Source organism: Buceros rhinoceros, unplaced genomic scaffold (genome assembly GCF_000710305.1).
Source record: "Buceros rhinoceros silvestris isolate BGI_N320 unplaced genomic scaffold, ASM71030v1 scaffold6477, whole genome shotgun sequence".
NCBI lineage: Eukaryota > Metazoa > Chordata > Aves > Bucerotiformes > Bucerotidae > Buceros > Buceros rhinoceros.
This window is the reverse complement of record NW_010422681.1, coordinates 1-13,817: the sequence shown is the minus strand read 5'-3', so window position 1 is coordinate 13,817 and position 13,817 is coordinate 1. Positions and strand designations below refer to the sequence as shown.

General features: G+C 42.9%; 1 protein-coding gene across 1 annotated transcript in view; it reads right to left on the bottom strand.

The window, feature by feature from the left end:
• The window catches only part of EFCC1 (EF-hand and coiled-coil domain containing 1), a gene marked incomplete at its 5' end in the record, with an annotated part of 47,743 nt that extends 35,288 nt beyond the window's left edge, over positions 1 to 12,455 (bottom strand). The window contains one exon of the mRNA XM_010140122.1: positions 12,049 to 12,455. Within this exon, the coding sequence (XP_010138424.1) occupies positions 12,049 to 12,455 (407 nt within the window). The remainder of the gene's footprint in view (positions 1 to 12,048) is intronic.
• Between the last annotated feature and the right edge of the window lie 1,362 nt (positions 12,456 to 13,817).

The following is a 13,817-nucleotide window of genomic DNA, read 5'->3' as shown; positions in this document are numbered from 1 at the left end:
CTGCTGCCACTATTAAATCTTTGTATCGAGCTCGTGCTCTGGCCCATTGTGAAGCCTGACTGGTGATAGCTCAGATCTTTGTTACACTGTTCATGCTGCTATTCCTGTTCCCTTTGACCAGGGATGAGTATCCAGGCGTTACAGCTGACTTTATGCATGCTGGACTCTTACAGACTGTGTTCCAGCTGCAAAAGGAAGGGCTCTGTCTTCCCACCACGGCTGTTCGAGCACCAGCCTCTGTGCAGTGACAGCAAGGAAACCAAGAGCTGAGTGTTGCCCGCTGCCTTCGGAGGGGCCCCTTTTTACTGCTCTCCACAGCCTCTGGCTTTGTTCTCTACAGACTGTGCGGTTTCATCACTCATTCTGACTGTTTGATTTAAGCTTCCATTCCCTGGGTCAGAAACAGGCTGGCAAGGGAGGAAGGATGAAAGGAGGCGACACTTTGACAGCTCCTTTTTCACAGTAATGAGCAGAACTGCTCTTTCTTTCCCCGCTCCTGATCACCATGGCCTTTTCTTTCTTTAGAAAGCCACATGAAGGGAAGAGATGGCTGGATCAGCTCTGCCTTGCAGGGACCGACTAGATGAACTGGAGGGCTCAGGGTGGCTTTTGTGGGTTCTGCCTATGGAGTCACTGCCTTGTTTAGGGGTTATTTTCTGTTTGTTTCCTGTATCTAATAACAGGTAAATGCAGATTAATGGAATTAAAAGATTGGCTTGGATACATGAGGCAACAAAGCATCGATTACATCCCGGTGAGTTCTGTACTGTGCATCAGGCTCATCCACAAAACAGAGCTCCATTAATTTAGCTAACACATGGGAGCCTGCCACAGAAAAGCTCACTTGGGTTGGAAGAGGAAGGAGTAACTGCTACCTTTCCACCATTAATAATCTGTTCCAGTAAGGAGGTCATTGAGATTACAAGGAACCTGTATCCCAGCTAGAGGAAAAGACTTGTTTGATGCAAGACAGTGCTGTTTTTTTAAGTATAAATGACTTTTATTACTTTGCAACAAGTCCAAAGCCTTAGGGATTGACAGTTTCTCTGATTTATATAAAGTACAGGTCTAAACACCTCAAAACTCTCAGGATTTTAGAACTTTAATCGTGATTATCTGATGTGAATTCAGAGCTTAGATAATTCATACGCTGGATAGTGTTTACCTCAAAAGCTTTAAATTTATTTACCTTTTAAGGTTTCCCATTTTTAAATGCATTTGAAGTGTAATCCGGAAACTAAATCATGATGAACAAAAATTGCAAACCAAAGAGAGCAAAGCAGGTGAGTAACAACTGAAGAGGGAGAGAAGTAGCAAGGGTGAGGCTGACAGCACAAGAACAGACTCAGTATCTAATTCTGCTCTGTAGAGGTTAATCATCACTTTTCCGAAAGATATCAAGCCCCTGGCTACACTGAAAGGTCTTTCATTCAAAGTCAGTGCATCTACTCAGGAATATCCTGCCAGTGGTGGGAATATTTCACAGCCAGAAGACTTCTGCTGTGAAACCAGTCCCACCGCAGGCATGGCTCCAGCAGGACAGAGGTACAGTCTGCCTGATAATACAAGCTTAAGAGCATTCTTAGTTTTGCCTTCCACAGTTTTTCTCCTCTGCTAAAGAAATTGTCCCTGGGGACTGCGGATGGTACAGGAAAAGAAGCAGAGCTATGTATGTTCATTACTGGAAACACAGATCATTCAGAGTAAGGAACAGCCTAACTTTTGCTTATAGCAGTTCAAATAATATATATTGTTTTTTGGTTGAGTTAGGAATCTGAGGAAAAGATGTTTTGCACCTAAGAAAACTGCCTCTTCAACATGAAATTAAATATTTAATTTTGGTTTAATTTCTTTTATGTCTTAAAATGGTATTTTGAAATTCAACTGAGTTACACTGATTTAATGTCCTTCAGAGAGGAAAAATCAAAACACTCCAGTAAGAAAATGTCCAAGTAAATGACTAAAATTTTTTGGCTTTTCCTTTGATTTTTGTCTATATGAAATCTTGCCTAACGTAACCTCAATACACAACTAGTTTAAACTGTTTCCAAACAGTATTTTTGGAGGGTGAACTATTCAGCCTGAGTACTTTGCCTGGGTCTAAATTAAATCAGGGCAGTTGCCGGGAGTGGTCCATCTGTTTACGCCAGTCATGCAGATCTGTCAGGCCACTGAATAATTCCACCCATTATAAACCGCCCCTGTGATGTCTCCTCATTCTGCGTAAGAGAATACCCGAGGTCTGTGTTTTCAAGGGTACGCCTGTGCTGTGCAGGGTAAAATCCCTGGCATTAATGCCAGGGAGCTGGGGTTCAAGCTGTGCAGCTTGGTGGCACTTGGAGCCATGGGGTGCTCAGGGGTTGTGCTGATGCAGAGACGCTGCCCTCGGCTCCAGAGCAGGCTCGCTGGGAGTCAACACACTGATGCACCACAAAATACAGGTGTACCTCCAGTTGTGCGTATACAGCTGGAAGTTCCACCTTTGGGTATTTGCTGGCAGAGAAATGGGTAGCGCAGCCTGCTTTTCTGCAGTTCTCAGAAGCACTGGCTTTGCTTTGCTTGCTCTTATTTCTGGCTTGTGGAATTTTCTGCTAGGCAGAGTGCCGTGAAGACCCACCAGCTCTAGGAGCATGAAAATACTATCCTCAGAGCTCAGCTAAACCTGACAATGTTCTGCTTTAAATCGGGCAGAAAAACTCACCATGGGCAGTTCCACATACTTTTATGATAGGTGAACTAATGCCAAGGACATGTGGTGGGGTCAAGTACAGAGAATAAAAGCAGAGCAGATGTGCTGTGAATACCAGAATTTTCAGTGTTATGATTAATGTGACTTCATGAACCTTCCATGAAACATTATCCTGTGAAAAAGAGCCTCCTCACAAAACAAAACACAGGGCCTATTTTATTCTGTAGATTTATGGAAAAGTTTGGGGTCTTTCCACTGTAATCTGATTCCCAACACTTGGCACCTCTTTTCTTGCAATGGATGATGTGTGAAGGGATGGCAATTAGCACCTGCAGCTCGGGCACCCTTCAAAGAATGTTTTTTTCCACAAACAAGGAGGGACTGCAACACACAGTCAATCAGAGCTCCTACTCGTTATTTTCAAGTGGTTTTAAGAACAATACTGTGAAGGCTGAAGTTACTTGTTATACAGAAGTAAATTTCTAAAGATGAGTCTTGCTCAAAGCTTACATTTGACATTGTGCAACCATTACTTTTATTTTTTCATAAAGTACATTCCTATGTGAAATGGCATTGGCGGACAGAATACTCGGCATCCTACGATACAGGAATCTGCAATAATGAGCAAGCTTCATCCCATGCCTTATGTTTTCAGTCTTTGAAGTTGAGCTGCAACTTTGAGATCCTTTAAGGACATACATTCTATTCATTTTTATCTGAATTTGTCAGATTTTTAGATGGGCATTATGAAAAGCTATAAAAATGTATAAAACTTCTTTTTCTCATAGCAAAAGAATGATCTCTGTAAATAACAACCAAAGCCTCTCAACTGATAGATCTTATAACTTTCATGTTGCTTGACTTGAGCATGCTACCAGCATTTCCACATCTTGAATTGCAGAAATCTCTCTTCTCTATAATGGACTGAAGCAAATACTTTGACCAGCTGATTCTCCTGCCCTTCTTGTTCCCCTCTTCCTCCTCAAAATCTCAGTCTGAGTTTCCAGTTTGGGATTATCTCAGAACATAAAGCTTTAAGATCAGAGGCATTTAATCCAAGTTTTACTTCCAGTGCAGGGCATTCTTTTCTAGCTTTTCTCCTCGTTTGAGGGCAGCGTTTTTTGGGGGTTGTGACTGCAGTTTTTCTTAGGTTGGTTCAATGGCTACAGTTTTGAATAGGTGATATTCACATTGCCAGGCAAATCCAGCAAATATGGGAAAATATGCTGAGGCTCACAAAGATATCACCCTAAGCCAAGCACTAGAGAGGCAAATATCAGTCTGCATTTCAATCATTCTGCTAAGCAGGCAGGCGAGATGCTGATAAAGTTGAAAAAAAGTACTGGGGACTGAAGGGAAGAGTGTGGTAAACAGAGCCAGGGATTCCACAGGAATTCTTACTACAGGGAAAAGACAGGTAAACAGAACAAACTCCAGCAAATATTTGCAGTACAGCTGAACAACTGCCTGGTGTCATTAAAAATACAGAAGCTGCTTATATTGCATTTCCTAACATCATTTCTTAGCTCCTTCCCCAACCTGCTTAGAGTCATGGCAGTTCTGAATACTGTCTGCCTCGATGTGAGTATCCCCGGCAGTGTCTGAGCACCATCCTGCATGATGGTATTTAAAATCTCCTGCTCTTGCCTGTGCTGTCCCGACAAGAACTTGGTTTGGCTGTGGGTTTGTGTCATGGCAAGTTCTCAGTGAAGTCATGGAATCGACTGATTTCACTTTGTAGGTATTTTCCCAGGTCTCCAGGTAATTTAGTATTTATACAGAGGAGCCTTTTAAGAATTTAAGGTGATGATGAAATAGAATGGTTGCCGGTACATCTATTGAAAGGCTGGATCAATTAATTTATCTGCATGGCTAACTAACATGACAACTGGTTGAAGAAAGCTGCTGAAACAAAACATATTTCTTGCAAATCAAAGGATGAGTTTGAGTGGGCCGGTCCCTCTAGCGTTTCCAGATTTCCTGATTCCATGCTTTCTTCTGGTGCATCAATTAAAAAGGCTTTTTTGTTGAGTTTGGTTTTGTTTTTTAAACATAACAAACACAAATTTCCCTTAAACTACTCCAAAGGGACCTCACTCATCTTGCATATGATTGTTGGTCTTGGGATGTGTTCAAGAGATAAGGCATCCTCCCCTGCAGATCATTAATCCTTCCATATTCTGAGAGCAGACTATTTTACCGAGCAAATTAGTTTAATCTGTCTGAAAACTTGGGTTGTCAGCATCTGTCTTACAAACTACCTTGTCTGTTTTGTATCCTCAAGGAAAGTGAGGTGAGGAGCAAAGAGAAAATAATCACTTCTCGGTACTTTTGTAGAACTCCTCCTCTCATGCTCGTGAGGTAATTTTCAAGTTTTATGAAAAAAATAAAATCTCTTCCCTTTTTATTCCTCAGGCAGAACAAAAACCTTAAAAGAAGCTCTGCTTACGCCTGAGTGTAGATGGTGTCAGCAGTGTCTGATTTTCAGAGTAACTTAGGTGAATCAACAGCAAAAGTGAATGTGCTGAGGTCTGGCTGGTTTTACTTTTATCTCTGGAGGGGCTCAGTGCAGTCATTGGGTACTTATACCACGTGTGTGTGAGTGCCTGACTGAAGCACTTGCCCATGTTCTGGTCCTCTCAGGTTGTTCTTACTTCATATTTTTGCCAATATCTTGGACGTGCAGGAAGGCAAACAGAGAAGCCCCAACTTTAAGCCACAGGATACACCCTGAGGTTATACACCACTACTCTGCCTTACAAAACCGACCTGAAGAAAAAGCAAATTTTTAAAATACTTCTGGCTCTTCAAAGCATCTATTAGGGAGGTTTGGCAAACTTCCATTCTGTAAAAGATTTATTGTCCGGTTATGTTCTCACTGCTCCCATAAGCAGAGGAACGCTGCTAATGAATTAAACAGGTCTGAGCACACGAGTGTAGCAGTGGAGAGCGGCACAACAGGAGCTGGTCGCACAGAACCCTGCAGGGAGCTGGGGAGAATGGGAGGGCCCTGGCAAGCACCCTCTCCTGCAGGCGCTCTTTTGCATACGAGTGGCTACAAACCCCTCAGGTTTGCTCAAGGAACAAACGAGAGGCCAAGTGTGTGACTGTGTCGGCAACACCTAACGGTCCTCCTGGCTCCATGGTGAGGTTCGTAATGAGCCGCAATGCTTTGTGACAGGAGGCTACAAACTCTGGGCTTACAGATGTAGTTTTCTCTGTAATAATAATTGTGCTTTTTATGCACCTCTCCTATGCTGATGTTAGGTGGCTTTTAGGTCAAGAAACATGCACAGATCCCAGTCTTGTCAAGCTGATAACTCCATTCCCAGAATAACCTCAATGCTGTGCTTGTGTCTGCCTGCAGTGGGATCTGAAGTGTCAGGATCTGTCAGATGGACGATATCAAAGGTTAATACAACTCTAAAGTCTAGAAATTGAGCACAACAGCAGCACACAGCAGTGATGTCCTATCACTGGTGAGCCAGGCCCAGCAGGCAGAAGGTACCTAGGAAGCTGTACGGCAGAAAGTGACATCCTGCTCATAACTGAGATAGAAAGGTGCTGTACAGGAGCTCATCCAAGTAATCCAGAGGGTTGCAGCTGAGGCCTGTTCCTGAGCTAGGACCATTTCTTGTTTGATTTTGGCAAGGACAGCAAGGAAGTGACTTTGTTCTGGGATGCAAGCTTTCAAAGTGGGGTGGTCTCTGATAGGGGGTCCAGTCTCATGAAATTATTTGAAGGAGGTGGGGCAGTAGGTTTTCCCTTTAATTAAAAGTTATCTTTGTGTATGAAATTCATCTTTGATATTTGCTGGCATAAGATGAGGCAGATAATATGCTGCATCATTTAGAGGGCTCAGGCAGTAAAGGGTGTCCATTTTCTTGGGGAAAGGTTACAAAGCCAGAGGTGCAGTGCAGCTTGTCAGGGAGCCAGATGAAGGAGCGAGGCACATGGCTGTCACTGGGGAGGTCCACCATGCTCCTGGCTGAATTTCCAGGCACTAGTTCAAGGGAAAGTAGCTACAGAAACACTGACTGCACACCTTCTGGGGAAAAAATAATCTTCCTGGTCTAGCAGGGGTCGGCATGATTCAAATTATGCGCAGAAGAGCAGGAGACAGCTTTGAAAGGCAGCTGCATCTGTCAGATACTGTGCATGAGACGACAAAACTAACTCCTTTGGCTTGGACTATGTTTTTGTTACTGCTGACTGTGGCAGGGCTTGCAGTACACTCTCACCTCTTGATCCCCAGGAAGGTACATGCTGGGGGCTGCTAAGGGATGGCTACAGGGAGCTCAACAAATGGTGCCTCCACAGAGCTGTGGGAGGAAGCCTGGGACACGGCGAAAGCACATCCACCCTGGCGAAGGGGCAGGGTCCCTAGGCGTGGCACTGCTGCTGTGCTCACAGTGGTTTACTCCCAACACAACAAATAACGCAAGGCCGATGAAAAGGAGGCTTGGTGAGAAACCCGGGGTGAGTAAAGGCTGTGTACCTGAGAGCCCAGCACTGAAAAAGGCCAGAGAACTGGCTACGCTTGGAATGTCAGAATTAGCACACAAGTACAAGCCTCCCTGTGGGTAAGTGCACTTGCATTGATTAGAGTGGATTTGAAGTACAGGTTTTGCTATTGTTATGAGAAGCAAGTATTATTAATGTTAAAAAGAACTGAAACTCTTCACGCATTTGGAATAAAACTAGCCCTTCCACTGAAAGAGATGCTATACATTTTCTTCAGCGTCAAGTGAATGTATTTAACTTGCTCTGCACAGCTCTCTCTACCATATATAACGACACCTCCCATTAGCCCTCTTCATGAAAATGTCCCTTTAAAGTGTTTAAAATGAGTAGTAATCTGATTTGCTTCTTTAGCTCATGATTCTCCTATGACTAGAGACACGAGCAGTCTAAGCTTTGTATGACAGGAACATATTCACCCGCTACTGTTAACTTCTTGAAGTTAAGAAGTTAAAGCTCTGTGGATTTTTGGCAGACTTCTACATAAGATACAACTTCTTCCAGTCTTAAGTAGAAGAAAGTATCAGGTAAGCAGAATTAGAAAATGAAACAAGATGACATCAGTTCACTCACAACAACCTGAGTGCTCTTACAGATGAGGCTCTGCAAAATAACGTTTCATTTACTCCCCATGAGCTCAGCTCCCTGCCTGTCAGGGTTCTTGCTGACTGCCCTGTCACTGCTCCCTGCCTGTCCTTGCTCTGGTCTGAGGATGTTCTTAATCACCGTCTCTTCTATCCAGTCTTTTGTGTGGACCAGCACATACACACCCACAGCCTCCAATCAAACGTTGTGAAATAAATTGCTAAGATGCACTTGGTAACCTGCAGCCAGCAAGTAGCTGCAGTGTGCGAGTGACAGTGGTCAAGCAGCAGATTTTCTTTATTTAATGTCTAATTTCTAAAATAGAAGAACAATTGTAGAACACCTAAATCTAAAACATGCATTACCATTTGGACTGGAGATAACCCACTCTATTTTATACACCTTCTTTTGTGGATCAGTGTTTCCTTCCTAGGGCTTTTCCTTCTTCCCGTAACAGAGCTGATTCTGTATCAGCTGGGAGTATTTCCATATTCCTCTCCTGTTCTTGGATTATTGAGTTGCATCTGTTTGGTCCCTCTTGTTACATTTTACACAATAAATGGTAACCTGAGAAATCATTGAAGAGATCAGGATACTGCCTCAAGAAAAAGTGAACTACTTCCAACACAGGATAACCTAAAGAATAACTTTTTAGAAAAATTAACCCTGGTGACTTTATGAAGGAAATAAATGGAGGAAATTATGCTACAGGCCTCCATCTTCATATTTGTAATATGAGGGGATGAAACAAGCCTCTCCACATTCCATGTAAAAAGGATTCCTACTCATTAACACATATAAATGCTGATGGATCATTAGGTAATTTGGGAGACAGCCCACGCATATGGGAAAAATTTTTGGTATCTCCACTGACCTATGTAATTACTGTGCTGCTGGCTAATGCAGCCACATAAAACCCCTCTCTGTGAACGTCTCCATTATGAAGTCTATCTCAATTCTAAATGACCTTTCTTTTTATATATTACACTGGGATCAAAAAAAACATTTGTTAAATTCTCTTATTCCCTCCAATGCTATTAAAGAGAAAAAGAACCTGTAAACTTTAAGTAATCACTTTCTAAGCTACCCAAAATGGAGTACAGAAAACAACCAACTTATATTTGGCAGGAACAATGCATGTCAAACCCATCTAATTTCCTTTTCTGACAGGAAAAATGGCTGAAGGGATATAAAACAAGACTGTATTAGAATACATGGATGGTGTCACCTTGAGCTGGAGCAAAACTTACTGAAAAGACAGAGTTTAGGAAATAGCTGTTAATGATTTGCTCTCAGATAAAGAGGATGTATCAAGTGGAGGTCACCAGGATCCGTCCTGGGACCCAGCCACTGTGTTCATTTAGGCCTCCAACTTCTGAGAGAGAAATAGCAACTGTGCAGTCGACACCAAGCTGGGAGGGAACGACAGCAATTTGCAGGTTAGTCCCAAAATCATCTGTAGTCAGAAAACAGAAAAACTGAGCTTCAGTAATAACAAATGCAAAGTCCTGCACCCGGGAAAATGACATCGAGTGCACCGGTACAGAATGACAACTCTCTGGGCAGCACTGCATAAACAATGGAACATGCCGAGCTTCCTCAACTCTTCTGTACACGGACACTGTGAATTACACCGGTTTTTCACAAAACACCAGTGACAACCATATGATTTCTTGTGACACCTTTTTCCTCTGAAATGAATTTAACTCATGCTTTTCAGTAAGGAATTTCTCAAAAGCTACCTTTAAAGCACCTGAGCTGCCTCATTAAATTGCCAAGGGTTAAAAAAATAAAAAACCAAAAGACAGTTCACATTTCTATCGGTGGAGAAAGGGGGCAAAAACCTGACCCATACATCTGGTGTAGGAAGGACAGGATGTGCACCTTAAGACAAGAAGTATCTATAAACTACTGGGTTAACAGGGTGGGAACCTAGTAACGTGACAGGGACATTTCAAACCCAGATACAGGAACCCGTGTACTCAGAAAAAGTTCATGTCTAAGTCACGCAAACTTCAGCTAGCAAACATTTACCACAGATGCTGATAGCAACATTTTGCATTAAATTTGCAGGAATATGAATCTGGGCAGAAAATGGCAATTGTAATTAGGTGCCCCGGTTTAGGATAACATTTAATCACTTGCAGGTACAAACACTTCCCCGAATAGATGCAAACTATGTTGTTTCCCGAGCTAGGGATTAAAATTTGAGGTCACTGTTCTGATTTCAGGCCTACATGACAGCAAGTTGGTACAAGACAAGGGTCTAAAAGTGGGATTTAGATGCTTAAAGAGCTTTGAAAATCTGAACCTAATCTTAAACACACACTAACTTAAATTTAACACCCCAAGTAACACTCTTGCCAATTGACTGAGGACCTGCCAGGATACAGCATGATGATCCTCTAGGAGCTGAAGGAGTTTCTGCCATCTGCAGCACACGTGTAAGGAGGCAAAGCGAGGGGGATAATCTGTGATGCCAGTGGCTGCATGGGGTAGACAGAGCCATGCTAGCGTCACACTCTTGCACTACTTACCTATTTTCTGCCAGTCTGGGCATCTCTGAGCCACGCTACGTAATTACGGTGTTGCATGTCCTGTGGAACCGTGGGATGTGACCACAGGCAAGTCACACTCATTGCTACGTGGCTCTGCCGTGAAGCTGTTACAGCCAAGCGCTGTATTAGATGGTCAGGGAGATGCACATGCTTTATGGCTAACACAGATTCAAGACCCGTGAAAGGGGCTGGTGTGGATGGAGCTGGCCTGCTCCTGTGCTAAATGTGCCGAGGGGCTAAAAAAGGGGTGTAGTTTCCAAATGGTCGGCGTTCCCCATTCCTGAGCTTTACACTCACTTCATGTTAGCAGGCAATTTTGGAATCAATATTACAGATGACAATTATCTTACAAAGATCGTAAAATCGACATTTTTAAACTCTCACTGTTCATTTTGATGTAACCCATAAAGTTCCCTGCTCTGCAAGGCCCAGCTGACATTTCTTATGGTCTTTAACTAGTTCATCTCTGCCTGCTCTAAGGCAATTATTTTATCCTTCACCACACTTTGGAAAAGCAAATTCTGCAGGACAAGGACTCATCTTAAGTGCTCACGCCAGGGAGAACTTGGTAGACTGGACAAATGGCGTTATCTCTCCTAGCACTAAGAGTTGTATCCCTCATCCCAGTATCCCTGTAAACGACAGTCAACTTGGACATTCTGTGCCCTTCCAGTGTTTTTAAAATCCTACAGATGGTTAAATAAATGCTTTTATCTTCTGCAGCCATGCAGGTATTAACATACACAATGCTGACAGAAGGACACTGGGTAAAATTATTATTTTTAGAATTTCCTTGCCTCATGAACAGTACAATAGCTACGATGCTACAGATAACTCACTGTGAATTCTTCTTCTAAGCAAACAGAGGAAGTATAAGCTTAAGAAGAGACAAGAAGTTCAGGACAGACAATGTATTCAAATACTAGGTTTAGTACAATTAGGAAAAAATTATCAGTATCAGCTTCACTTTGGGTCGGTAAAAATACAAACAAGATTTTATTTTCAAATCAGTCAATTTGAAACTTGGGCAGAAATGCCTAGAACTGAGTAACCGTCAGTGAGTCCAAGTTTGTCTGAGATAAAGTGCAGCAAAAGCAGTGAACTATTAAATTTGAGACCAACTTTCTGACTCTTGGAAACCTGGTATTTCTGCTGTAACAGAAGCGGGGTTTAGTTGGATGCCGTATTGTTGGTTTGAGACTCCCCCACTTCAGAAGTGGCCCTTATGTAGTTTTCTCCAATCCGTATGACAAGCTGAAGAGCTTTCAGAAGAAGCAGAGTGTCAGCCCTCTGATTACAGCTGGCCTCGTACGTGTGATCTAACTAGCAGGAAAGGGCTGAACTGATACTAGCTACCTAAGGCGAGAAAATAAGCGTGTTGGGAAGGGATTCTGAAGGACTGTCAGTGATTTCTTTAGAGGCTTTCTTGACACATTACTACGTTGAGTCCCTTGCTGTGTGTCTGAGGAGTAACTTCAGCTCTCTGTAGACTGGCATCTTTATTTTGGCCTACCCTCCACGGAACATGCCCAGTTCTGTTACGGATCCCTACCAAACTGATCAGCAGCTTCTAATGTCCTTCTAGCTAGACTGTGGAAGATGTATTTGAAGACATTAACAGGCTACATCCAGAGTTTATCAAGATAGCTTGTGTTCCGGTACTACAATTTTACAGGCATTTTTCGACGGACTCACCTGTAGTGCTGCAGTTCCGATTCCAGCTGCTGAATGTGCATTTGCAGATGTGACGCTTCGTTAGCTTTCACTTCTAACTCCTTCACTTTGCCAAGACTGTTAAGGACGGCATGTCTCGCCTCTTCAACCTTCTTCCTCATTTCTGCTTGTTCCCTCTTCAGGTTACGGTTGCAGTCTTCCAGACTGACCACAGCTTCCTGAGAGCTCTTCAGCTCTCTTTCCAGCTCCTGATTAAACCTAATTGCTTCTTCAATTTGCCCATCCCTGGAGCTCCGGATAAGTTCCACTTCCTTCAGGACACTTTGAAGGAACTTGGTCTGGGAGTGGTTTTGTGTTAATGGTCTCTTACTCCCTATAAAACAGGTCCCTTCTTCCTTATGGTTCGCATGGCTTTTCCTCAGTCCTACCTATAATGAACAGAAGCAGAAAGCAGGGAGAAATTAATGTGTTTTAAAGCAACAGACAATTTAATCAAGACTGAAAATGGCTGGATTGGGTTTTGTTGTTGGTTTTGTTTTTTTTTTTCTTTTCTAATGGCATATAGTTGATCAGCAACTAATAAGCTACTTACCTTTGTGAAATACAGAGAGAAGAAACAATCTCTGGAAAGCAGGTTTTTAATAGGTAACTATAAGTTTAATTTTAAAGCTACTCATTAAAGTGGAAAATTAGGTCATTGCACAAGCTTCGGTATAGCTTTCATGTCATTACTATGGTCTGTCTTCAAAAGGCAACTAGCATTCTGAAAAAAGTTTTTCCAGTTATGTTTTTTAAGTTGCGTTCAGTTGAAGTGAACACAGAGCAACCAGTGGTGTTCTGAAGCTCTAATATTTATCCTTCTCCTGATTCTTTCTGGGGCCTTTGACTGGTGACTTTGTGTTTGCTTCTGATTACCTTTTCCCTTCCCAAATGAAAGCAGTAGAAGTGGCTTTCACCTGCCCTGCTGGACGTTGGGAAGAAGGACAGCCAGCTAATGCCAATGGAAGTGTCACCCCTGGAGCAGAGTTCTCTGAGCCCGTGTTAGTGTTAAATCCCACCTGACCAGACCCACCAGAAGGACCAGAGAACTCAGCCTCTCAGTGCTTTGCCTGTTTCTATGCTGTTTCATAACGGAGTGCTTTAGCTGTTAGGTATGTTACCTGTTAGGTACGTGTGTTTTTCACTTGAGCCAATGCAGCAGAAAAAGAAAACAGCCCCAGAATTGACTAACGGGGCTCTGCAGAGGAGCCAGAGAATATTCATCAGAATGCAGAAATGGCTTCAGCCCTGAACTCTCAGGACCACGCACGAGGAAAACATACTTCTAATGTCTCTGAGGCAAAGCTCTCGGGCGTTTATGACAGAGTCATTGCACCCACTTGTGTGGGTAAGAATCCAGAAGTTCCTTCTTACTTTGTAAAAAAACCCCACAACAGTGCATAACTGGTATATAACTGCCTGACCACACCTGCAACTGAAAAAGCAGCGTTATACACGCTGGTTTGTTAAACTGACGTCTTCCATATTTTTAGCAGGCTGGTTTTCAGTGCATCCCTTAAATATGTATAACGTCACACTGGTGAAAAGAGAGTTCTCCTTTAAGACTTAAAAACTCTTGAAGACTCCTTAAAGACTTACAGGTAACCAAAATTTCCAAAAAAGTTAATGCCGACCAAGAAAGAGCAACTTAGGTCGATGCCACCCTCGGCCTGCGGGCGGAGAAGTAATTAAGGCTGGCTTTTCCGAGAGCAGCTTCTCTCCTAACCGACACTTCAAGCAGGGATACCCGA